The sequence below is a fragment of the Triturus cristatus genome, chromosome 11 (assembly GCF_964204655.1).
Source record: "Triturus cristatus chromosome 11, aTriCri1.1, whole genome shotgun sequence".
NCBI lineage: Eukaryota > Metazoa > Chordata > Amphibia > Caudata > Salamandridae > Triturus > Triturus cristatus.
Window position 1 is genome coordinate 963,579,604 of NC_140594.1, and position 24,771 is coordinate 963,604,374.

Sequence of the window (24,771 nt, forward strand, 5' to 3'; positions counted from 1 at the left end):
CGCTCTGCCCCGCTCTGCCCCGCTCTGCCCCGCTCTGCCCTGCCCCGCTCTGCCCTGCCCCGCTCTGCCCCGCTCTGCCCTGCCCTGCCCTGCCCCGCTCTGCCCTGCCCCGCCCTGCCCTGCCCCGCTCTGCCCCGCTCTGCCCTGCCCCGCTCTGCCCCGCTCTGCCCTGCCCTGCCCTGCCCTGCCCTGCCCTGCCCTGCCCTGCCCTGCCCTGCCCTGCCCTGCCCTGCCCCGCTCTGCCCTGCCCTGCCCCGCTCTGCCCTGCCCTGCCCCGCTCTGCCCTGCCCTGCCCCGCTCTGCCCTGCCCCGCTCTGCCCTGCCCCGCTCTGCCCTGCCCCGCTCTGCCCTGCCCTGCTCTGCCCTGCCCTGCCCCGCTCTGCTCTGCCCCGCTTGCCACACATTTAAATCTAGTGTTCAGAATTCATAACCTAAATATTCTTCTTGACCATAATACCCTCCAGCACCAAGGGGCCTCCAGGCTCGCATCCCCGCCGATTGAGAACCACGCAAGGCGCAACCCACCTGCGTCCATGAGTGGTGAGCCCCCAAGCCCTTGGTCCTTGTCCGTGTATTTCCGGGGGCCCACCCCTCGCCACCAGGCTGTTCAAGGAGGCTCGTGTGACCTGTCGCCCTTGCCTCCCCAGCAGCCGGTGTCCCCATTCTCCCTGCGGAGAGCTTACCACCTCTCCCCTCAGTGCTGGGTTCAAGAGTATGCCCGCAGGCCTCCCGTTGTCTTAAAATCACAACCCTGTGACCTCTATTCCGCAACCCCTCTGCCCCGCTCTGCCCCGCTCTGCCCCGCTCTGCCCCGCTCTGCTCTGCCCCGCTCTGCTCTGCCCCGCTCTGCTCTGCCCCGCTCTGCTCTGCCCCGCTCTGCTCTGCCCCGCCCTGCTCTGCCCCGCCCCCGCTCTGCCCCGCCCCCGCTCTGCCCCGCCCCCGCTCTGCCCCGCCCCCGCTCTGCCCCGCCCCCGCTCTGCCCCGCCCCCGCTCTGCCCCGCCCCCGCTCTGCCCCGCCCCCGCTCTGCCCCGCCCCCGCTCTGCCCCGCCCCCGCTCTGCCCCGCCCCCGCTCTGCCCCGCCCCCGCTCTGCCCCGCCCCCGCTCTGCCCCGCCCCCGCTCTGCCCCGCCCCCGCTCTGCCCCGCCCCCGCTCTGCCCCGCCCCCGCTCTGCCCCGCCCCCGCTCTGCCCCGCCCCCGCTCTGCCCCGCCCCCGCTCTGCCCCGCCCCGCTCTGCCCCGCCCCGCTCTGCCCCGCCCCCGCTCTGCCCCGCCCCCGCTCTGCCCCGCCCAGCGCCGCTCTACTCTGCCCCGAATAAATATACTCTGTGCCACTCTGTCCTATTCTGAGCCACTCTATTCTGTTGTACTCTGCACCGATGCACTCTACGTCACTCTGCTCTGCACCGCTTCATCACTCTACACCACTCTGCTCTTCTTCTCTATATGCACTCTGCATCACACTACTCTACTCCACTCCACTCTGCCCTGCACCACTCCACTCTGCCCTGCACCACTCCACTCTGCCCTGCACCACTCCACTCTGCCCTGCACCACTCCGCCCTGCACCACTCCACTCTGCCCTGCACCACTCCAGGCCGTTGCACACTACGCCAATCTACTCTGCAGCACTGTACTTTACACCACTTCACTCTAGGCCGCTACTCCACTCTATGCCACTCTGCAGCAATACTCCACTCTACCACACTCTGCGCAACTCCCTCAATGCCACTTTACTCCACTCTATTCAGTGACACTACCCTACTCTGCCACTCCACTGTATGCAACTCTAGTCCACTCTACTGTCTACTCCACTCTACCCCACAACACTCTACTCTATGTAACACCCTCTATGCAACTCCACTTCTCTCTACACTACGACTGTGCTACTCTACGACACTTACATCTGACACTGTACTCCACTCTGCAAAACTCTACTCTCTCCATGACACTCAACAACACTGTACGCTACTCCATGACACTCCGCTCCTCTTCACGCCACTCAACTCTCCTATAGGACACTCCATAACACCCCACTCCCCTTTGACAATCCACTCTCCTTTACCTCACTAACTTTTAGCCATGCTGAACGGCATCCACACTGGTGTACATCATTACTAAAACATTCTTAGCTTAGCGAGACCTATTAGCTTTGCCATTGCTTATTTAATGTACCTCTACAAGATGGTTGTCAGCCATTTTGGAGAGGTATGCAAAATAGGGTTCTTGTGATGCTGTACTCTGGCATTCTTGCGCTGCTGTAACGTGATCATGCATACAGAATCAGACAATTTTTTTTTTGTAGCTATGTGTAACAGAATTGGAAAATCCATAAGGTGAGCCCTAGTATCTGTGATGATTTTTCAGACATTCTCACTTTAAGCCATGCTGGGTATGTGATTTCTACTGTTACACATGTCCACTATGACTAGCCTCAAATTAAGTTAATAATTGTTAAAGTACTTTGGAATCCTGTGCTCACTGCAGATTGCTTTCTGTAACAGGTAAATGTTTACTATTTGCTACTGTTACTTAGGAAATCTCATTTTTTGTTGTTGTGCACACACTTGTTATTTTGAAAAGTGAGGTAACCGATATTTCACAAGAGGACAAAATGTGGATTGAACAGTTATTTTCTGTTCAGATGTCTCGATTAACTTGGCACTTGAATACACATATCTGAATCTATTGGACAGTATGAATCGAGAAGTGCAAACGCTTGTTTGTTCCATTTGTTTGACTGCTTGGGGTTTTGTAAAAAGGTTTAAAGTGACCTTGTGCTAGATTATATTTATAGACGGTTCTTCCATTTTAAAAGTATGTTTTTATTTGTTTTGTAACCTAATGCAGATTTCTTTTATTGCAGTTGTGAACCACTTGCCACAACACAGATTGGCACTTCAGACTCCTTTGTCCTGCTCTTCTCCTGAGCATAAGGCTGTCGCTGTGCGTGAGAGGCATGTGGCCGTTTTGAATCTCGGCCAAAATTGTAAGCACTTTCATTTGTATTTTAAATTTCAATAGTGCAATTACATAGCATATTTCTTACTACAGATTGGGTTGGATCAGCAATGCACTAGGATTTTGCACCAATACTGTCCCTCATTTGATTCTGTACATTGCCTCTGCAGATGTATAACTTGATTATGATTTTGTATTTACATTTATCAGTTTGTTCTACTTTATGCGCCTTTATATATTGATAGTTGTACACTGTTCTGCAGGTTTGAGATTTTTCTGAGACTTTAAAGAGCATCCCTGTATGATTTGTGGTTCCACCAAGAATGTGCCGCAGCACATTTCTTGCTTTTAATATAACACATTTTTTTTTATGCCAGCAAACTTTCTACCAGGTCTAGCCTTTACTCACCACTTCTCATATGATTCCCCCACAGGTTCACACAGTGTTTCCTACACGTTATCCTACCATCTCTTTCATGTTTCTCCCACACCAACAATGACTTATGTGTGATCCAAGGCCATTTAGAGACAATTTGTTCACTTTTAACAAATGTACACAATCTTGTAAATGAGAACTTGGAGTACTCAACTGTATAATCCGTTCATTTATGATGATTTTTTAAATCTGATGCAGTTGTATACCATCATTGTGTTGTGATACAGGTGACCGGACCACTGTTGTGCTTTCCTTAAGACTGCTACTGCCTTAACTAGTCTCAAGCCACTGGTTGTCAGCTGTGTCTATGGAAGAACTTCCAAGATTTGTGCAACACTGAACAGATCTATTTCCAGGCTTAAACTAAAGAAGTTGAAGATCTGCTTTTGGCACTGTGCACTGGTGTCACAGAAGCAGTGTGCCATTATACACGGTGTGTACCTGTATGTTTTGGTAGCAGGTTTTATGGTGAACACCACTAGTGTGGATGTAATGTTCCCATAATGTTAAAATTCATAAATTGGAAGCACTGCTTTTTTTATCACCACCTAACATTGGCACCAAAACCTGCACATGCGCCAAAGTTCGGAAATGGTGCTTTGTAGGTCGAAGTCTGCTAAAGGCATCTTGGGGACTTTCAGAAAGTTGATCTAGGAATGCATTCCACCTGTTGCTTACAATTTGCTTTGTGGTTTATAACTCGCGTTTTCTAACTTTCCATTTGCTGGCTTTATTTGATTAAAGCTGTCCAGCTTGAGTTTGTTTTTCCCGTTGCCCAAACATTGTTTGCTATATTCTTCCACAAACTCGCTTGCTGTAAACAGGCCTTTAAATCTTGTTCTTATCTTGTCACATTTGCTGCACATTCAAAGACGGAAGTCCTATGTCAGGCTCTCCCTTTCAGGGAGCTTGGTGTTTATTTTTCTTTCTCTGAATTCAAAGTGAGAGGTCTTTATGTGACAATCCTGCTGAGTACCGATTGATAAACCCAGGCCCAGGGCACAAAACTTGCGAGCCCACTTCTAAATCTAAACTTTTGGAATAATTTTATCAAAATGAAACTATGTTGTCAATGCTTTAATTACTTTGATTGCGTGGTGATCCCGGCATTCCGAATTCCTACAAGATACTGCTCTAAAGTTTTTATCGGCAGCATTTGCCAACTCAAAGTTCGTCCACAGTAATTTACATCGTAACCCCTATGCATTTCGGGAAAACCCTTAGTCAGAGGGTACCAGTATCATGAAAAACTAAAGGTTTTATCAGGACGCGCCATTGGACAACTGTCTGTGATTCACGTTTGACAATTGATATCACATGTTCAGTGCAAAGTGCAGATTTGTGCAGAAACTAGTAGGCAACAAGCCATAGAAAACAGTGTGAAATTAATCAAAGGGTCAAGGAGGAGCTCTTGAAAATAACAACATACTGAACAAATAAAACAGTGGCTCAGATTTACCCATCCTGTCGGCATTCAGACCATTTAATTTCTTGATGTACTGATTGAATTACTACCGCCACAATTTCTTGCTTTGCCACAGTTTCACCCCCGTTGTACCTTTACCGGGGGCCACAATATTTCAGATTGTCTGGAGAGCGAGTGCGACACCTGGTGACTGGGATACCAGAGTACATGCAGCAGAGCACAAAACGGTCCATTGTGGGCCACCCATGTAGACAATATCTGGTTTGCCATCACGGCTTGTCATGTCAATAGGAATTTGTAGAGCGCACGTATACCGGAGAGGTTTCATGGCGCTAGTTCGATAGAAGTCCAGGTCCCTGAGAGAGAATTTAGAAAGCCGGTCGAAAGAGCCAGGTTTTTAAGAGAATCCTGAAGCCAAGAAGATTGTTGGAGAGACTGATTTCAGATGGAAGGGAATTCCAAAAAGAGGGGGCCAAGGTGGAAAACCTGGCACAACCGGTGCGCTTCAGTTTAAAAGGGGGGCTAAGAAGAAGGTTTTTGCGCGCTGAGCGAAGGTTACGTGTGAGAGCATATTTGTTAATCATGTTGACGAATTTCGGGCTGTTACCGTTAAGTGACTTGAAAATTAGACATTCAATCTTAAAGGCACACCGCTGAGCAACCGGTAGCCAATGAAGTTGCTTTAAGAGGGGGGTGATGTGATGATGCCGAGGCAGGTGAGTAATCCGATGCGCTGCCTGGTTTTGTACCATCTGTAAACGTTTTAAGAGATAGAGAGGGATGCCAAAATATAATGAATTTGCGTAGTCGACATGTGACATGACCAAGGCAATAATAACTGTTGGAAAGGCGTTCTCCGGGGGGCTTCGGAATACGTTCCGGACCACCCTTTGACCCACCTCTCCCAGAGTTAGGCCGAGCAAGGGCGAGGAGGCCCTTCCTGGAAGGGTCTCGTTCCTAGGATCGCACACGCTGAGCTTGCACTCTCGGACAGAGGGACACCACACAGTAATTCTTCGTAAGACAGCACTTTATCGTTAGCTTTTAGGGACCTTTATGATCCGAAATGCAGGTATTGAAGCAGCGCCACAAGCGGCGACGATTTCGTGATGGGGTATGGGGGTAGCAGGACAGTCTCTGAGTACAGTGTCTTTGTGGAGTATCCTGCGCACAGCTCTCAATCCTCGAGCTAGGGGATGTTGTTTCTCTCGGCAATTCCTGCCGATTCGTCTAGAGGAGAGTGCCGCGAGTCACTCAGCAGGCACAGGTGGTTTCGGAGTCGGGGAGCCGCGACGGCGTCAGCAGGGCTCAGATGGTTCAGAGTTCGGGGAGCCGCGACAGCGTCAGCAGGGCTCAGATGGTTCAGAGTTCGGGGAGCGTTCTTCCGTTCAGGGATCGATCGAGCCGCAACCAGGTCAGCAGGGCTCTCGAAGGTCCAGGTCTTCTCTGCCTCCCGTCCCTTCAGCACCCCTTGTTATACTCCCCCCTCCTCTTTGAAGTCCGGAGTCCTCGCTGAGAGGGGTCTTGGTGCCTGGGGCCGGGGTGTTGGGATTTCCTGTCGCTCGGCCCTTTGATCTGTTCAGGTGGGTCTGGGAGGGACTCCAGACGCCCAGCAGGCGAGGCGCCCGCTCACCCGGGGCCTGGTGGCCGATCGAAACCCTCCTTGGGGAGGAGACCAGAGGTGTGACAGGGACGGCGTCTCCTGGTCTGGCTTGGGAGCTTCTCGCTCTCTCGGTCGGGCATGCGTGGTAGGGTCTTGGGTGTTGCTGGGGCCTTGGCCGGCCATCGGGTTGTTGGGCCATGGTGGCCGGAAGTCTGTGACATCGGGGGATCAGGTGCGGTTGCAGGGTGGCTGGCTGGTCGGGAGGGTCCACGCCACGAGGCCGGTCTCACACGTGCACCCCCACCCCCCCCCCCCCCAGCTGAAAGGCGGGGAGAACTACCCATCCACTTGGGGGTTCTCCTCGCTGAAGCGGAAGAATCTGGACAGGCCGTCCGCGTTGGCGTGGTCAGTCCCGGGGCGATGATCCACAGTGAAGTCCATCCCCTGGAGGGAGATTGACCATCGTAGCAGCTTGGGGTTGTGAGACCGGCCTCACGGCGTATGCCCTCCCGATCATCCAGCCAACCTACAACCACCCCCAAGACACGGCATCTCCGACTCCGGCCGCCCCAGCCACACAGACCCGAGGGCCGGCCAGAGCCCCCGACAGACTCGACACCCTACCACGCATGTCCGACCGAGGGAGCGGGAACCCCCGAGCCAGACCAAGAGGCGCCAGCCCAGTCACACCTCGGATCGCCTTCCCCCGGGAGGACTCGATGGGCCACCAGGCCCCTGGGGAGCAGGCGCCTCGCCTGCCGAGCGTCTGGGGTCCCTCCCAGACCCACCTGAAAAGACCAAAGAACCGAGCGGCAGGAAATCCCGCCGAACCCCCTCAGTCACCAAAGGCCCCTCTCTTCGAGGACTCCGGACTTCAAAGGGCAGGGGGAGTATAATCAGGGGTGCCGGAGGGACGAATGGCAGAGAAGACCTGGAACCATCGAAGCCTGCTGACGCTGTCGCGGCTCCCGAATACCGAACCACCTGTGCCTGCTGAGTGACTCGCGGCTCTCCCCTCGAGGAAGAATTGGCAAAAGATCGCCAAGAGCAACAACACCCTCCAGCTCGAGGATTGTGAGCTATCCGCAGGGACCTTTGCAGAGACACTACATTCAAAGACTGTCCCGCTACCCCCATTCCCCTTTCACCGATTTGTAGTCTCTTGTGCCGCTGATGTACTACTTATAACTTGGATCATAAAGATCCCCTGAAGCCTTCGATAAAGAACCTATCGTCCTACGAAGAATACGTGTGGTGTCCCTCTGTTCGTAGTGTAAGCTCAGGGTGTGCGCGCCTGGTTCGGCCTACTTAGGAGAGGTGGGTCAAAGGAGTGGGCAAGACGTGTATCGAACCCCCCTCCGGCGAACGCCTTTCCAACAGGGGTTTTCTCCTCTCATCTGCATCAGCCACCGCAAGGCTCGATGATCCGTTTGAACCCGAAAGTGGGTTCCGAACAAGTAGGGCCGTAGCTTTTTGAGTGCCCAGACTACTGCGAAGGTCTCTTTCAATGGTGCTCCACCGCTGTTCTCGAGGTAGCAACCTTCGGCTGATGAAGGCTATGGGCTGATCGATGCCCTCGTCGTTGAACTGTGAGCGGACTGCCCCGATGCCGTGCTCCGAGGCGTCTGTCTGGACCACAAACTCCTGAGAGTAGTCGGGGGGCTTTGAGTACCGGAGCGGTACATATAGCGGCTTTCAAGGCGTCGAATGCTTTTTGGCACGGGGGAGTCCATTGTATTTTCTTCAGGTGTTTTTTGGAGGTTAGTTCTGTGAGGGGGCCTGCGATGCTGCCATAGTTCTTAATGAACCTCCGGTAGTAACCGGTGAGGCCCAGGAAGGCCCGGACTTCCGTTTGGGTGGTTGGGGGTTCCCAGGACAAGATGGCGTCGATCTTCGGCTGGAGGGGGGTGACCTGCCTGCTTCCCACCTGGTGCCCCAGATAGTTCACTGAGCCTTGTCCAATTTGACATTTACTGGCTTTGATGGTTAGGCCGGCCTGGCGCAGGGTCAGCAGTACTTGCCTGAGGTGCTGGAGGTGCTCGGTCCACTGGGAGCTGAATACTGCTATGTCGTCTAGGTACGCTGCGCTGAACCCCTCCAGCCCGGCCAGGACCCTGTTCACCAGCCGCTGGAAGGTGGCCGGGGCATTCTTCATTCCAAACGGCATCACCCTGAAGCGGTAGTGCCCATCCGGGGTGGAGAAGGCGGAGCGCTCCTTGGCTCCCTCAGTGAGCACAATCTGCCAGTATCCGCAGGTTAGGTCGAAAGTGCTGAGGCATCGAGCGGCCCGAGGCGGTCGATGAGCTCGTCTGCGCGGGGGATAGGGTGAGCGTCCGCTTGGGTGACCGCATTGAGTCCCCGGTAGTCCACACAGAACCTCAGCTCGGGGGCGACACCAGGGGCAGCCGCTTTTGGGACCAGGACTACCGGGCTGGCCCAGGGGCTGTCGGAGGGTTCAATCACCCCGAGGGCCAACATCTTGGTTACTTCGGTCTGGATGCAGGTCCTGACCCGATCAGGGACCCGGTAGGCTCGGTGTCTCACTGGCGGGCTGTCGCCGGGGTCTACGTCGTGGACACACCAGTCGGTGACCCTAGGGGTTAGGGAGAAGAGGTCGGTGAATTGTCTTAGTAGCCGGCGGCAGTCGTCGGACTGTTGGGCTGTGAGGGTGGTTGACCGTCTCACCCCCTCTACGGAGCCATCTGTCTCTTTAGCGCACACAGGGGGTCTGGAAGGGGCTCTGTGTCTTCTTCAGTCCCATCGTCGGTGGCCAGGAGCAAACTCAACTCCGTCCTAACAAAGTGGGGTTTGAGGCGGTTCACGTGGAGGACCCGGAGGGGGTTCCGCGGGGACTGCACATCAACTAGATATGTGACTTGGCTCTTCCGCTCGACCACCTTGAAGGGACCAGTCCACTTGCCTTGGAGGGCGCAGGGTTTCACCGGGGCCATGACCCAGACTTGTTGGCCCGGCTGAAACTCGACCAGCGTGGCATTCTGGTCATACCAGCGCTTCATCTCTTCTTGGCTAGCCTCGAGGTTTGCCTCGGCGAGTTCTCGGAATTTCCGGGTCTGGTTGCGAAGCGCCAGGATATAGCGGAACAAGTCAGGAGGGGTCCCCCGGAGAGTCGTTTCCCAGCCCTCCTTGACCAGGCTCAGGGGCCCCCGGACGGGGTGTCGGTACAGTAATTCGAACGGGCTGAACCCCAGAAATTTTTGGGGAACCTCCCGGTAGGCGAACAGGAGGCACGGGAGGAGGACGTCCCATCTCCGGCGTAGGGGTTCTTCGAGGCCCATGATCATCCCCTTCAGGGTCCTGTTAAATCGCTCGACTAGGCCATTCCCTTGGGGGTGGTAGGGGGTGGTGAACTTGTATGATACCCCGCACTGCTGCCATAGGGACCTCATGTATTTGGAGATAAAGTTCGTGCCACGATCACTCACGACTTCGCGAGGGAACCCCACGCGGGAGAAGATCCCCATCAAGGCCTGACCTACCACAGGGGCCGTCACGGTGCGGAGGGGAATGGCCTCGGGGTAGCGGGTGGCATGGTCCACCAGGACGAGGATGAATCGGTGGCCCTGGGCGGTCTTGGGTTCCAGGGGTCTCACAATGTCGATCCCCACCCGCTCCAAAGGGGTACTAACAACGGGGAAGGGTTGTAGCGGAGCCTTGCGCTTCCCCCCACTCTTTCCGCTGGCCTGGCACGTGAGGCATGACTTGCAGTGGGTCTCCACATTTGCTCGCATCTTGGGCCAATAGAAGTGGGTAACTAGTCTTGTCTTCGCCTAAGTGTCCTGCCAGGGGTACATCATGGGCCAGGCCCAGGAGGAGACTTCGGAAGCGCAGGGGTACCACCAGTACTCGGGCCGATCCCAGCTCGGCCGACTTTTGTTCGCTGTACAGGAGGCCGTTTTCCCAATACATCCAGTGTGTGCCGGACTGGTCTCCTGCTGCCTGGGGTTCGGCCTGCTGTCGGGGTCCAATGAGGGAAGGGCAGGTGGCCTGTTCTGGCAGAATTCTTCTCGGGAGGGACCTCCCTCGCAGTGCCACTGGGCCATCTCGGGCAGGTCCCAGAGCTTGGTCAGGGGCTCGGAATCTGGATGCACTGACCCATTATCGTGAATGGTTTCTTCTTCCGGAAGAGGGTCGTCGGGCTCGGGTAGTGCGTACCGGACCTCGGGGACGGTGACTGTGTTCAGCGGCATGGCCTCTACTCCCTCGGAGGAAGGCAATCGGGCAGTCATAGAGCGCGTGGTGGCGCATACCCATTCGGGTAGGCCCATCATCTCTAGATGGGCTCTTCGTTCCACTTGTCCCCAGGGGGAACTCTCGAGGTCGTTGCCCAGGAGGCAGTCTACGGGTTGGGAGGTTCGAACTGCCACCCTCAATTTACCGGTGACTCCCCCCCCCCCCCCCCCCCCCCCCAATTCGAAGGGTACCAGGGCCATCCGGCATAGGCTCTCGGAATTGTCCGAAGATATGACTAGACAGAAGGCGTCGGGCAGGATCTGGTCTTCGGAGACCAGGTGGCAGTGGACCGCTGTGACACTCGCCCCGGTGTCGCGGAGGCCCTCGACGAGGTGACCGTTGACCGTCACCTGCTGTCGGTACTTCTTCGTGTTGGCGGGTAGGGGTGTTCCGGGGACCATCTCTCTGTCCCCTAGGGAGACCAGGGCCATGGCGGCTGGTTCCCACTCTTCTGAATCTTCCATCTCTTCTCCTAGGGCTACGGAGGCCATTTGTCGAGCCGGAGGGGTTGTCGTTGCGGGTCGTTGGTACATGGGACACTGGGGGTCACTGGCATAGTGTCCAGTCTGTTGTGCAGTGGAAACAGGTGATCTTGACTCTGGGTCCCGACCTCCCCGGTGGCCCGGTACTGGCTGGAGGTGGGGCTGGAAGGTGCGGAGGTTGGCCTCTGGGGGGACTGTGCTGGGAGCCCCCCGGGAATTCCCTCGGTCGGCCTTGGTTCCCTCCGCCCCTCTGGCGGGGGGGGGGTCCCTGACTGTGGCGACCGTAGTCTCCCACAGGACCCCGGGAGGCCCGGGTGTTCACCCATCGGTCAGCCTCGACGGCCAGTTTTCGCGGGTCAGTGAGCTTGCTGTCCAGGAGGTGCTGGCGTAACTCCACAAAGCAATTGGCGGACAAGTGTTCCCACGCGATTAGATCGAACAACTCCTCAAAGGTGGAGACCTTGCAGCCCTTGATCCACCCGTCCAAGGCCCGGCTGTAAAAGTTCACGTACTCTACCCATGTGGTACCGGGTATCTTCTTGCAGTCTCGAAACCGTTGCCGGTACATCTCGGGGGTGAGCCCATATCTGGCTACTAGGGCCTCTTTCATGTGGCTGTAGGAGTTCAGCACCGTGGAGGGCAGGTCCAGCAGGGTATCTCTCCCCTCGCTCAGGAACTGGCCCCACAAACCAGCCCCCCAGTCTTTCTGCGGAACTCGGTGGGAGGTCATGGCAACTTCGTAGGCCTTGAACCATTGCTGGATGTCGTCGTTTTTGTAATATTCCATCACCACATCCTTGGGGATGTGGATCTTTGGTTCCACGGTGGAGAAGGGTGGTTGATTTCCCGAGGGTCTGGACTCCTCACTTTTAGCCTTGAGCTCGATCTCCTTCAGGCTGCGTTCGTGTTGGAGTTTTCTTTCTTCGTGTTCTCTCTGGCGTTTTTTTTCCCTCAAGTTCTCCTTGTAGGCGTAATTGTTCTACCGCCAACTTTTTCTCGGCCAGTTTTAGCTCTCCCTCGATTTTCAGTTTCGCTAGTTCTAGTTCGTGGTTGCGGCCCCTTTCTCGGTCTGCTAGTTCCTCCGGGGATAGGCCCCCTTCTGGGGCGCTGCTCCTTACCGGGATGCTTTGTGGTTCGTTTGGCGGCTCTCCTTCTGTTTGGGCTAGGGAAGCTCCTGCCTCGACCCAGGTCTTCAATGCTCCCTGGAAATCTTCTTTCGTGCTTAATCCGGTGGTATCGATTCCAAGGTCTTTGCAGAATTGTTTTAATTCTCGGTGCGTATAATATTCCAACTGGTCCTCTCGGAATGTCGAGCTTGTGTTGGTACCTGCGGCACCTAGGGAGGTTTCTCCTTCCATCTCTTTCCGGTAGTGCGTCAGCTGTTTACTGCACGATCTCTAGGTGTCGGTTCGGATCCCGTCGTCTGCCACCAAATGTTGGAAAGGCGTTCTCCGGGGGGCTTCGGAATACGTTCCGGACCACCCTTTGACCCACCTCTCCCAGAGTTAGGCCGAGCAAGGGCGGGGGAGGCCCTTCCTGGAAGGGTCTCGTTCCTAGGATCGCACACGCTGAGCTTGCACTCTCGGACAGAGGGACTCCACACAGTAGTTCTTCGTAAGACATCACTTTATCGTTAGCTTTTAGGGACCTTTATGATCCGAAATGCAGGTATTGAAGCAGCACCACAAGCGGCGACTATTTCGTGATGGGGGGTAAAGGGGTAGCGGGACAGTCTCTGAGTTCAGTGTGTCTGCGGAGTATCCTGCGCACAGCTCTCAATCCTCGAGCTGGGGGATGTTGTTTCTCTCGGCAATTCCTGCTGATTCGTATAGAGGAGAGTGCCGTGAGTCACTCAGCAGGCACAGGTGGTTTCGGAGTCAGGGAGCCGCGACGGCGTCAGCAGGGCTCAGATGGTTCAGAGTTCGGGGAGCCGCGACAGCGTCAGGAGGGCTCAGTTGGTTCAGCGTTCGGGGAGCCGCGACAGCGTCAGCAGGGCTCAGATGGTTCAGAGTTCGGGGAGCGTTCTTCCGTTCAGGGATCGATCGAGCCGCGACCAGGTCAGCAGGGCTCTCGAAGGTCCAGGTCTTCTCTGCCTCCCGTCCCTTCAGCACCCCTTGTTATACTCCCCCCCCCCCCCCCCCCCCCCCTCCTCTTTGAAGTCCGGACTCCTCGCTGAGAGTGGTCTTGGTGCCTGGGGGCCGGGGTGTCGGGATTTCCTGTCGCTCGGCCCTTTGATCTGTTCAGGTGGGTCTGGGAGGGACTCCAGACGCCCAGCAGGCGAGGCGCCCGCTCACCGGGGGCCTGGTGGCCGATCGAAACCCTCCTTGGGGAGGAGACCAGAGGTGTGACAGGGACGGCGTCTCCTGGTCTGGCTTGAAAGCTTCTCGCTCGGGCATGCGTGGTAGGGTCTTGGGTGTTGCTGGGGCCTTGGCCGGCCATCGGGTTGTTGGGCCATGGTGGCCGGAAGTCTGTGACATCGGGGATCAGGTGCGGTTGCAGGGTGGCTGGCTGGTCGGGAGGGCCCACGCCACGAGGCCGGTCTCACAATAACCTGGATCCGAGCATCATGAGTGAGAAATTTACAGATCTTCTTCTTTATTTTTCGGAGTAACTAGAAGGGTCAGGAGACTGACCTAGCTCTCCGGGCCAGAAATGGGGTCCCCAAGGATTTTTATCAATACCACCAATTACAATTAGCTCCGTTTTGTCCGGATTAAGTTTCAGATGGTTCTCTTTCATCCATTGACTGATGAACAACATGGTGGATTGAAAAGCATGGATCGACTCAGAAGAATTACTAATGGAGAAAATAAGTTGAAAATCATCTGCATAATTAAAAGTGCAGACTTTGCGCTCCTTCAGGACTCTGATAAGTGGGAGGAGGTAAAGATTAAACAACAGGGGAGAGAGGGAGGAGCCCTGAGGGACTCCACAAGAGATTTTAACTCCAGGGGCAGTGAACAGAGCAGTGTGAACTGCCTGGGAGCGATTTTCCAAGAAACAGTTGATCCAGCTTCAGGCAGGACCCGAGATTCCAGCGTCCCTGACACGGTCGACCAAAAGAGTGGTCATCCGTTGTCAAAGGCAGTGGAGAGATCAAGCAGGACAGTGGCCTGTGAGGAACCACTATCCGCCTCACTACGGAGGGTATCTAATACTGTAAGAATTACTGCCTCGGTTGAATGTGCCGTGCGGAAGCCTGCTTGATGAGGATCAAGGAATTCTGATTTCTCCGAGAAGTCAGTGAGACAACCTGTGACATAAGCTTCCAATATCTTGGCCAGATAGGGAAGGGGAGAGAGAGAGCGGTAATTGGTCAAAACTAGCGGGTCGGAACCCATCTTTTTTAAGAGTGGGACGACAATGACCTCTTTAAAAGTAGCAGGAACGGTGCCTTGGAATAAAGATTCATTTAGGAGATTTAGAGCAGTACCAGGAAAGGCAGTGAAAATTTCCTTCAGAATGCTAGGAGGGCAGCAGTCGGTAGGTGATCCAGATTTGACTTTAGAAAGAAGATTAAAAAGGGTATGCTCACATATTGTGGGGAAATGCGAGAGACAACTGTTATTAGTGATGAGAGGGGGGCTAGGGGACAGCCTTTGACTGAAAGGGATACTGGACTTTATTTTTTAAATTTTATCGATAAAGAGGTTTAAGGCGTTACAAAAGGTTTGAGAAGGGGGGGCGCATACACAGAGTTCTTTCAGGGTTGGATAACTCATTTACAATGTGAAAAATCTCTTTCGAGCGGTTGGTAGCTGACAACATTTTAGAAGAAAAAAGTGCCACTTTGGCCGTTGAAATAGATTTTTTTATAGTTTTTCAAAAAGTTTAAATAGGACTGTTTGTCTTCAGGTTTGTAATTGCCTCGCCACTTTCTTTCCAATTGTCTTAGTGCTAGTTTTTGGTGTTTCAATTCAATAGAAAACCATTTTTGAGCATCATGGCAGTGAGGGGCGTGAATCTTCCTGAGGGAAGCTAATTTCTCACTAGCGGCCAATAACCAGTTAGTGAGCTGGGCATCAGCCAGGTCAAGTAGGGAATTGCCCGGGGGAGCTGAGTGTATGAGGGAATCAAGAAATGAAGATTTATCAATCTTGTTCCCGTTTCTCCGAGTGCATCTAGCAAAACCAGGGTTTTTATTCATGACATTATCTTGAATGGTAAAGTGGATTATATGGTGGTCAGACCAGGTGCATGGTGAGACTGAGACAGGAGACATAGTAATGTTCACAGTCCAGACCTGGTCGAGAATATGTCCCTTAATATGAGTGGGCATGGGTACCTGTTGGGTTGGGTTAGGTTTAGTCCGATAAAGTAGCTCGGTCAACTCAGCCGATTGGGGGCCACCAAGGGTGTCATTGGCCCAATAGTTGAAATCGCCAATCCGCATAACCCTCCCATAGTTAGTTACCTAGTGGGCTATCTGTTCTCCCAGGGAGTAGGCAAAGAGGGGCATCCTTTGAGGAGGTCTATAAAGCAGGACACCTACAAATGGCGCAGCGCCAGATTCAAACTCAAATTTCATCACCATGTTGTCCACTAGGGGTAAATCAAGTGGGGTGAGAGCCGTACAATTATAATCATAACGTGTAATAATAGCTACTCCTCTAACCAGCGAACGAGTATTTAGATGTACAACCGAGAACTTTAAGGCATTATGGTCCGGGCCATGTTGAGTTGGAGGTGGGCCAATTATATTGGCACCACAGATTTCAGGGAAGGTAATCCTAGGTTCCAGGATTCCCTGCTCCAGGATGCTGGAATATGTGAGTGGGTTGAGCTTGAAATGCTAGCAGCTCGCTGAAAGTGTAGCTGATTCCCCGAACATAGTGGCAGGCCCCAGGTCCCGGAAGGGCGCGAACGGGTGCAGACTGGCTTGCCTTTGGTGCTCCTTCGGCGCGCCCGCTGCGCTCCCGCGCTGCAACCGGCATGAAGTAGCCGGTGGCAGCCTTGGCTCCGCCCCCCCTTCATGCTGATAGGCTGACTAGTGGGTGTGGCAGCCAGCAGCAACTGGGCTGGGAGGAAGCGTGCGGGTAAGAGAATCCATTTTAAAAACCAGTACAATTCTTTAAAAAAAATTAGCAGCAAAGAACAAAGCGAGCAGTTTCCAAAATTATTCTGAGCGAGGAGATCTAACCAAACTTCCGCTCCCGCGCTGCAGCCGGCGTTGAGTAGCCGGTGGCAGCCTTGGCTCCGACCCCCTTCGTGCTGATAGGCTGACTAGTGGGCGTGACAGCCAGCAGCAGCTGGGCTGGGAGGTAGCGTGCTTAGTTCTGCCTCTAGGTCTTTGATTTGAGTTCTCTTTTTTTTAGGTCTTGGCTCTAGACAACATGCATGCACTGTTGTGAACCGAGACATGCTGTATATGCTATGTGGTCTTAAAGCCCACCCATAGGCTTACCATTGGCTGGCACCATTGTCACTCCATTTTTCGTCCTCCCCATTTGTCAAGGGCATGCATACAACATGCCTCTTCCGGTGTTTAGCCCTCCCCGAGCGCACTGCCCAACTTCTTTTAAATATATTCAGCGTCCATTTTCATCCATTGTTTCGGGGCCTACTTTTTTATTTTTTACTTATCCCATACTGCTGTCTGGCTCCTGTTGCCAGCAGCCACCGCTTGCTCCTCCTTTGCCAGGGACCGACAGCGGGTCCGTTTTAAATGTTTTTTTATTTTGTTTAGTGCAATTTAATTTCTTTGCTGCTTTCATCATTTATTATGAGTGTGTGTTTGTAGCCAGTCTTACTTTTGGCTGCGTTTCATGTTTTGCTTTTGTCTGAACATGAAGTGATTTGCCCAGAATATCAGGATGTTGAGCTTATGCCGCCAGGATTCAAAACTGGTTCTCTACATTTCTAATATTTGCATCTGTGTCCTTAAAGCCTCGTCTGAAAATGAACCTACTTGTGATAAAGAAGGGTTACAAATGTTATCTGTGAATGCTGCTTAGGCAAACGAGTGCTGCCCGCGAACTGGGAAGAATGCCTGCCCTAGTCCATTGATTCATAGTGCACGCTATGCGGCAGGCGCTCAACTCACATACCAGTGATGGAAATAGTAAACACATTTTTTGTACAGCATCTTTGATTTGCTTCCAGTTTTGGTTCACATTACACACTGAGCTGCACAGCAGTACCTCAACCCACCAATCTGCTGTAGTGGGTGCATTCTTGCGAATTGTTCTGTAAATTGTACCAAATAGTGCTGTGTGTGCTTGTCTAAATTACGTGCATTTTTATGTTGTTTAGTTTTTTGCTGCAATATTTGACTGGTATTTCGTCTTTTGTTTAAAATGTTTAGAAATATGATTTGAAGGGGTTAGTTCTGCCAGACCCAAATTTGTGATTTAACAATTTCACACTAACTTGCTCAGCCGGTGCTCACCCCATTGAGCCACTGCAGTGGCATATACTTTTCATAAAGCATATTTTCCTTCCTTGCAGTTGTTAATTTTCCTTACTGAGCTGTGCAGCAGGCGTTTAATCCACCTAATTGCCATAGCAGCCACACTTTATAAAGCATCTCTTGGATGGTGAGTTACTAGGCAGCATGGGAGGGGTTTGGGTTTTCCACCGCTGCAATAATAAGGTAGCTGTGTGGATACAATTGAATACCTGTATTTAAAAATAATTTTATTTGTAACAGTAGACCATAATTGAAAGCAAACTTATTCGGTGCCACAGTAAATGACACAATTAAACGAAAATACGTTAAATAATTGACGCTTGCACCACATCTTTTCTTAGCTGCACTGCATACCATAAACCTACCTATTTTTAAAATGCTACTGGTATCATTTTAAAAATGTGTAAAAGCAGGTTCTCATGTTTGCAGTATGTCCTGGAATACATTTTACTTTCTTTAAAGGATGCTAAAAATGTATTCTCCTTTAAGGAAGCATGAAATATGCCGATGTAATTAATATGCATAAATACCTTAAAGGTTTCATTTCAACACATATAGCAATTTTAAATGGGTTTAATAACAGTCCCAAGTTAAAATAAATAAATAAATACGCTCACTCCCATTGTGGCATGAAAATATTTTAATTATTATAGCATATTTGGTACTCCAATTGGCAAGACAAATTGGCTATGCCAATGCTTGTTATGTATTGCTTCATGTGCAGGACACAGTAGGTCGTGTTTCCTTGATCTTAGCAGCTGAATAATTCTAGCCGCATGCTGAACCTTGTTGGCTTCTCTGTGACCTTTGACATTATTGGGTAGACTTAAATGATGGAGGCCACTTTCTTCGCTCTGCCCGCCAGCCTCTAGTATTCTCTTTTTTATTGTATTTGAAGAGATATAGAATTGTTGTTCGTAAGGGAATGCCTCTATATGTTCACCATCACGTGTTTCGACTGATGCTGCTGCTATCTTTGTGACTGAGAGAGCACTGAGGCCTCCTAACTAGACCTCAAAGCCCAGACTCTAAAGTGTGACTAATTGGCTATACCCAATTGAAAATGGCTAACTTACCTGTAAGTCCCTAGTAAATGGTGCCCTGGCACCCAGGTCATGGAAGTTAGAGGGAGTACTCCAGGGCTTGCTGCACTGATTTTGCCATCCTGGAGGTCCCCCAAGTAAAAACAAGTCTGCCACTGCGGACTGTTGGAGCAGTCCTGCATGGTTAGCCCGACTATGCCAAAGTCTCCGCTTCCCCTGGACATGTTTTTAAGTCACCCCTCTGGCAAGCCTACTGAGCCCTAAAGGCAGGGTGCAACATAAGACACACAGAACCTCTGTGTTACTTGTCCTGACAGTGAATCACGCGAAAATGCAGTTTTTTACCTTTGAAAGACGTGGTTGCTCAATTGGGGAATACAGGGTTGCACGCTGACCCCCCTCAGCTGTGCTAATTCCTGAACAGTGGGACCAAAGTGGGCTCGCCAAGCTATCACACAACTCTATACATTAACCCTGACTTGTATCTCAAGTCGAAATTAATGCAACTTGTTGGAGTTTGCAGCTTTAGCAAAGCTGCCACTTTGTTCCCTTTAAATTCCTGTTTCTTCCAGGCACACGTGTATCCTGCTAAAGTAGCCTGCTTTCTGCTCTCCTAGAGAGACGTGCTTGCGAGTCTCAGGAAGGAGAGCAATGAGGGATTTTAGGCCAAGGATGTGTCTCCTCCCTCCTGCAGTAAGCCACTCGGGTGTTCACACCAAAAAGCAGGCTTCAAAGGATAAGCCGTCTCTGAAGCTCAGATGTGTAGCCGACGCGGAAGGATTGCCCTATTGTTGGGGTGGACCGGCTAGCACGGGAGGCAGAGAGGTGAAACCAGTTGTCAAGCCATTTTCTCCAGGGGCATGTAGCCCTGAGGTAGCTACATCCTGGGGGTGGGCTAGGGAAGTCTGTACACCAGGAGAGGGGTCACGCCATCTTGGGAGTGAGCAGAATGGTGCATCCTGGAAAAGCAAGGTGCCGCACTCCACTGGAAGGGGTCACCAGGGGGGATGGATCCTTGAAGCCCACTGGCTGCCAACAGTATCCTGCCCTGAGGGGACATTCAGAGTGCACATGGAGCACTCTTGGCACGCAAACCTCAGATCTCCACTGACTCGAAAGAATGACTACCCTGCTGCAACAAGGGACCAGCAAAGAGGCTGCACTGACATGGACTGCACCTTCTGGCTGATGAAGAGAGGGACTGCCTGCCGTGACCTGCTCAAGGAGAAGCAATCTCCAGAGCTAAATGTAGTCAAGAGAACTGACTAGCCCTCCTGTTTGCAGCACTGGGACACAACAGCTGAAGACGCCTACTGGGACAAGTTTGTAGCTCAAGCTCTTCAAGTCGCTTCCAAAGCCGTTGTGCAGCACTAAGAACCAAGACCCGACGCACAGAGTTGCACCCGAATTTGCTGATCCTGGGAGTGCAATTGGAGAGTTGCTGAGACTCTCGGAAGGAAAGTTTATAGGCCCAGGAAGGATTGGCCTGAGACCGTGACAACTTGTGAATGGTAGTCCAGTGGCGACTGGACTTCGGTCAGACCAGAGAGGACTTTGTGGGAGATCAACGCTGTAACCAAGACCCCCCTCATCACCTTCGTAAATGGAGGTAGCCCTGCCCATCCACAGCATTCTTAGGTCGTCCGCATTCTCCATCCCTTGCATCAGGACCACTCCATAGGATTTCATCGCAACGTGGATAAGGTTCCTGAAACTGTTGGACTGCTCCTCCTGTGAAGGTAACTGTTCTTGAGGACCTTGCTGATCCCCCTGACCAACTCTGTGCCGGCGTTTGTTTCCCCTAGTACTTCTAACCGACTGCATTGACACTTACCCAAGTTTACCTTGAAACAGTTTCCAAGCTTCCAATTCGTTGACTTTGCCAAGGCTTGTTCACTGTTTAGTGAAATTGCTTTGATTTATTCGTACTTGTAAAATCTATTTCTTTGGAACCCGATTATTTTCATTCTAGTGTCTACATTCTTATAAAAAATAGTCTATTTTTATAAATTGGTGTTGGATTTATTGAGTAGTGCGTCTATTTCTTCAGTTGTTTTGTTGCTGTTTAAATGCTTGATTGTAGCTCCTCTGTAAGCCTTGCTGCTCAGTGCCACAGCTACCCATGGCTGAGCTGAAAATTTTACAGATGAAACCTACTGGACCTAAAATGGATTGGTAAGTGTATCACAGTGCAATCGCACAACCACACCATATAATACACCCCATTTCCTCACATTGTTCCTCCTCCTTTTTGTGGCGAGGACCATATGGGTGACCTAAGGTGGGAGCAGTCACTGACTCTTTGAAAGGTTTCCTGAAAAATCAAAATTATGTTAGACAGCTGTTTCTCCAGGAAGGCTTTGAGCCCCCCTCATTATGGAATCATGCAAGGGATAATGGGTCACCCTTCCATTTCTCAAATGATCAAATAACTTTGCTTCCCAATAGCTATTTATATTTGAAATATACTGAGTTATGCAGAGCATATTGTCTGGAGCTGTTGGGAAGTTTTGCCACCCCATCCATCTCTAATTTGGATGTACCTACTGAAAACAGATTTTTTAAAAATAGTATTTTACTTATGGTGACATGATAGGTTTGAATAGGATACCTGGACTCACTTTTGGGCCAAAGCTATTTTTGAGGTAAGAGCCTTCTTCCCGAAGAGAAGTACCTAAATCAGGCCAAATGTCTCTTTGATTGCTTTAGCTAAGGTTTCAAATGGGGATTCCGTTTTTTATGCCCCATATGATCAACCACCAGTGGATTAAACTAGTCCTTTGGCAATATGGTCCTTATGAAAGGGAGGCGGAGATGTTAATATGCAAATTCACCAAGCCATCTACTTTACATTTATATTTTATTTGGCCTGCCTGGCACAGGAGCAAGTATAAAGCAATGTGAATCGCTTTAATTACTTTGAGTCAATACATGACCATTTTGTATATAAAGCTGCACACTGTAATTTTTCATGATTTAAAAACTGTTGGTGTTTTGTGTTCAATCATGCTGTGTATTATTGGAAATGAAGTGCATTTATTTTTCAGTGCATATATTTATGGTCTGTTGTAATCTCAAAATAATTCTGTGACTGACTGATAAGTCTATCGAGCCCAAAAACCCATGTAGACCAGAAAAGCTAGGGCAGCCTGGCCCCTACCCTCAAAGGAGTTTCACATTTCCGTGTATCTTTCCACCCTCGCATTGTGGTGTTCAAAGAGCATACCACCATCTCTGCTGCTAACAGACGGGCCTACAAGCTACAGCTGCTGTATAACACATTCAAGATTTTTTTTTTCCCCATTCTTCTTCACGTCATCCCTAAACTTAAGGAACAGCTCATCATAATTATGTCTCAGAACTCCGTTTTTGGCCTATTCCTAATTTCTCAAAAGTGTTTAAGCTCTCCTTTAAAGGGGCAGTTGGACTAACCCCATGCACTCCACCCCCACCCAAAGATGCCAATTGAAACGACTGATTTCTCTTAATTGATAATAAATCTCAACTGTCTAGTGTATTCCTTAAGTATATATATGAACAAAGCGATGGTATGGCCAGGATTGATAACACATAGCAGAATAGCATTTGTATACAAAATTGTGTCTTCCTGATCCTTGCATCACTAAAACTTCCTCATTAGCTGGTCACTCCATTTCAAGCAGACTAGAGGGGGTTCAGAAACTGCAAACTGCAATGGGGAGATGAGCACACCCCTGTGTAGTCCTTGTCCCAAAGGTTAAAGACTTGACAGCACCAAGTTTACCTTTTACTTTCTCAATCTAATTAGCATACATCACAGCAAACCGCCTACTAATCCTCTGCTTGAATACTGGTCCAAAGTTTGTCTCTTTGGTAACTGAAAGCAAAATTAGGTAGGTTAACTAATCTGAATTGAATGTAAAATAAACCTTTTTCGGCATAGTATGATTTTTCTTTCTTTCTGTTCTATTTTGATCTAGTGAATGGTAATATCTGGAAAGGGTATGTCCCTTCAGGAGAAAGGTGCCAATGTCCAACCGGCCTAATAACAATCCAGGGGGGTCACTGCGACGTTCACTGAGGAACACAGCCGGGACCCATCCACAAGACGACTCATCGGGTGGAAGGTAAATCCACTTCTGCAAATAATTATAAATATAAAAAAGGACATATCTACTTCAAATACATTTGTATGGTTGTCTTGGAAAGTGTAATGTCATCTGATTTATTTTAACTGATAATTTTACATTGAAGCGATGGTTAGAAAACAAATGTTTCCCATTTGAATGATAAAGCCCTTAATGTGCAGTGCCCACTACTTATTTTCCACACGCACATACATTTTGCACAAACGTGTATGTTTTTGGGAAATTTTATCTCGCTGTCCTCCAATGTAGCGTTTATAAACCTGTGTTTTTTTTTAATTAAAATCCAATCCAGTGATTATCGTAGTGAATATCAAGGACACAATATGGAATGGACACAATATTGTGACCAAAATACAAAGGGATGAAATATCGACAACTTAAGTGCACAAAAGAGGGTATGGATTTACTACCCGAACTCAACCTCTGCGTACCTTGAAGATGTATATTGTTTTGCAGAACTTATATAGCACTTACTATCCCTACGTCGATATGCTGAGCACTTGCTTACATGGGTATCATGCTACACCATGTAGGATTTGTGATTAAAAGGATGTTGTCTTTGTTTTGATCCTATGTGGGAAGTGTTTCCATGTCTCGTTTGATGGCCACTGAGGTGTGGCTATAATGTGTGGAACGCAGCTCGTAGCAGTGTTGTAAATGAAGAAGTGTGAGACGGGTGCGCAGGTTTATGGTGTTTAGCGTGCTGGTAGTTTTGAAAAGTTCTGCAGGTGCCTTAATGGTATTTCTTATGAAATAGCCTGCATAGCTGGGTATTGCACTGTGTTGTCCAGTATGAGATTTTGCGTATAGCTTTGGTCCTGAGCTGGCATGGTTGGAAGAGAGAGAGAAGGGAAAAGATCTGTTCGAATGGCAATTTTTAGGTCACGCCTGAGCCAGCGCTTTAACGCTGCTCTCGCGAGAGCTTTAGTAAATGGGGGATCTGGAAGTGCAAACGAGTGCTTTCAGGCCTCCAAATACAGTGCATGTGCGCCGGGCGCGCGCACCATTTGGCAGCCTGCACACCATTTGCTTTCACTTTTTCGGCCGCACAGCCGCTTTGATGTTTGATCACGATCACTTTCACGGCCGCTTGTTCCACATTAGTTTAACCTTCCAAAGCTCACCATCCATTTTAAGAACTGGCCTAGCTTTGTAGTCACAAAGTTGTCAGGTTTTCTTTCTAGTGAAGGTGCTTTGTTGTTTGACATCTGTCAAGCACTTACTGCTTTGCACTAAAGCCGATCAGAAACCCACTGAAATCCAACAGATCGCTATGGCTCTATGGTGGTAAGTGAGAGAGACTCACTTCAATGCTCCAACCTCGGGTAAATGAGCACAGTTATTCGCCTTTCTCTTGGACAGAACTGCCAAAACGTGACAGCAGCGTCCGGTGCTGGACGGAAGTAACCTCCGGCTCTCCCACGAACAGAGCCATGTCAACCCGCTTGGCCCCGAGACGGTTTCGTTCCCAACAGCTACAAAGATACATCCCATTAACTTGTTTCACAAAATTAACCATGTGCCAAGCATTCCTGGCTAATACTGGTTCTGTAGTAGGGGATCTCTGTGTATAGTCATAATCTAGTGAATAGTCCCGCCCATGTGCGCGGACCCCGGAGCAATAAAAAATAATCTCTAAAAGGTGACAAATCATGCAGACCTGCATACACCTTTAAGAGAGAATTTAATTTAAAGACAGATAATGCAGCCTATACCCACAGGCTACACTGTCCAGTACTTCAACTAGAATTCCACCAAAATCCACAAACAGCACTGCCTGTCCAGTTTTTCTCCCCATAGGAAAAAACCCTGCCTCTACCAGCAAAAGCCACTGGAATGATAGAGAAGAAGGAGTGGACAGACAAGCCCCATAGGCTGCCATTATGTGGCTTGGAACAGGATACTGTGCCTTTAAGAAAACTTTCCAGTTTTCCAGAACTTTCCCCAGTATCCCAGAATGCCCAGCAGGTCCCATTTACTTTCAGTTCTTTTTTCCGGCTCCTGCTAGCAGGACCCTGGAGCATTGAGCTCTACCT

General features: G+C 50.7%; 1 protein-coding gene across 15 annotated transcripts in view; it reads left to right on the forward strand.

The window, feature by feature from the left end:
* TRIP12 (thyroid hormone receptor interactor 12) overlaps positions 1–24,771 on the forward strand; it is a 1,120,962-nt gene that overhangs the window by 44,067 nt on the left and 1,052,124 nt on the right. For all 15 annotated transcript variants that reach the window (XM_085634980.1, XM_085634991.1, XM_085634979.1 and 12 more), the window contains exons 2-3: positions 2,864–2,986; positions 22,568–22,714. In XM_085634980.1, the coding sequence (XP_085491106.1) occupies positions 22,617–22,714 (98 nt within the window). In that variant the 5' untranslated portion in view covers positions 2,864–2,986; positions 22,568–22,616. The remainder of the gene's footprint in view (positions 1–2,863; positions 2,987–22,567; positions 22,715–24,771) is intronic.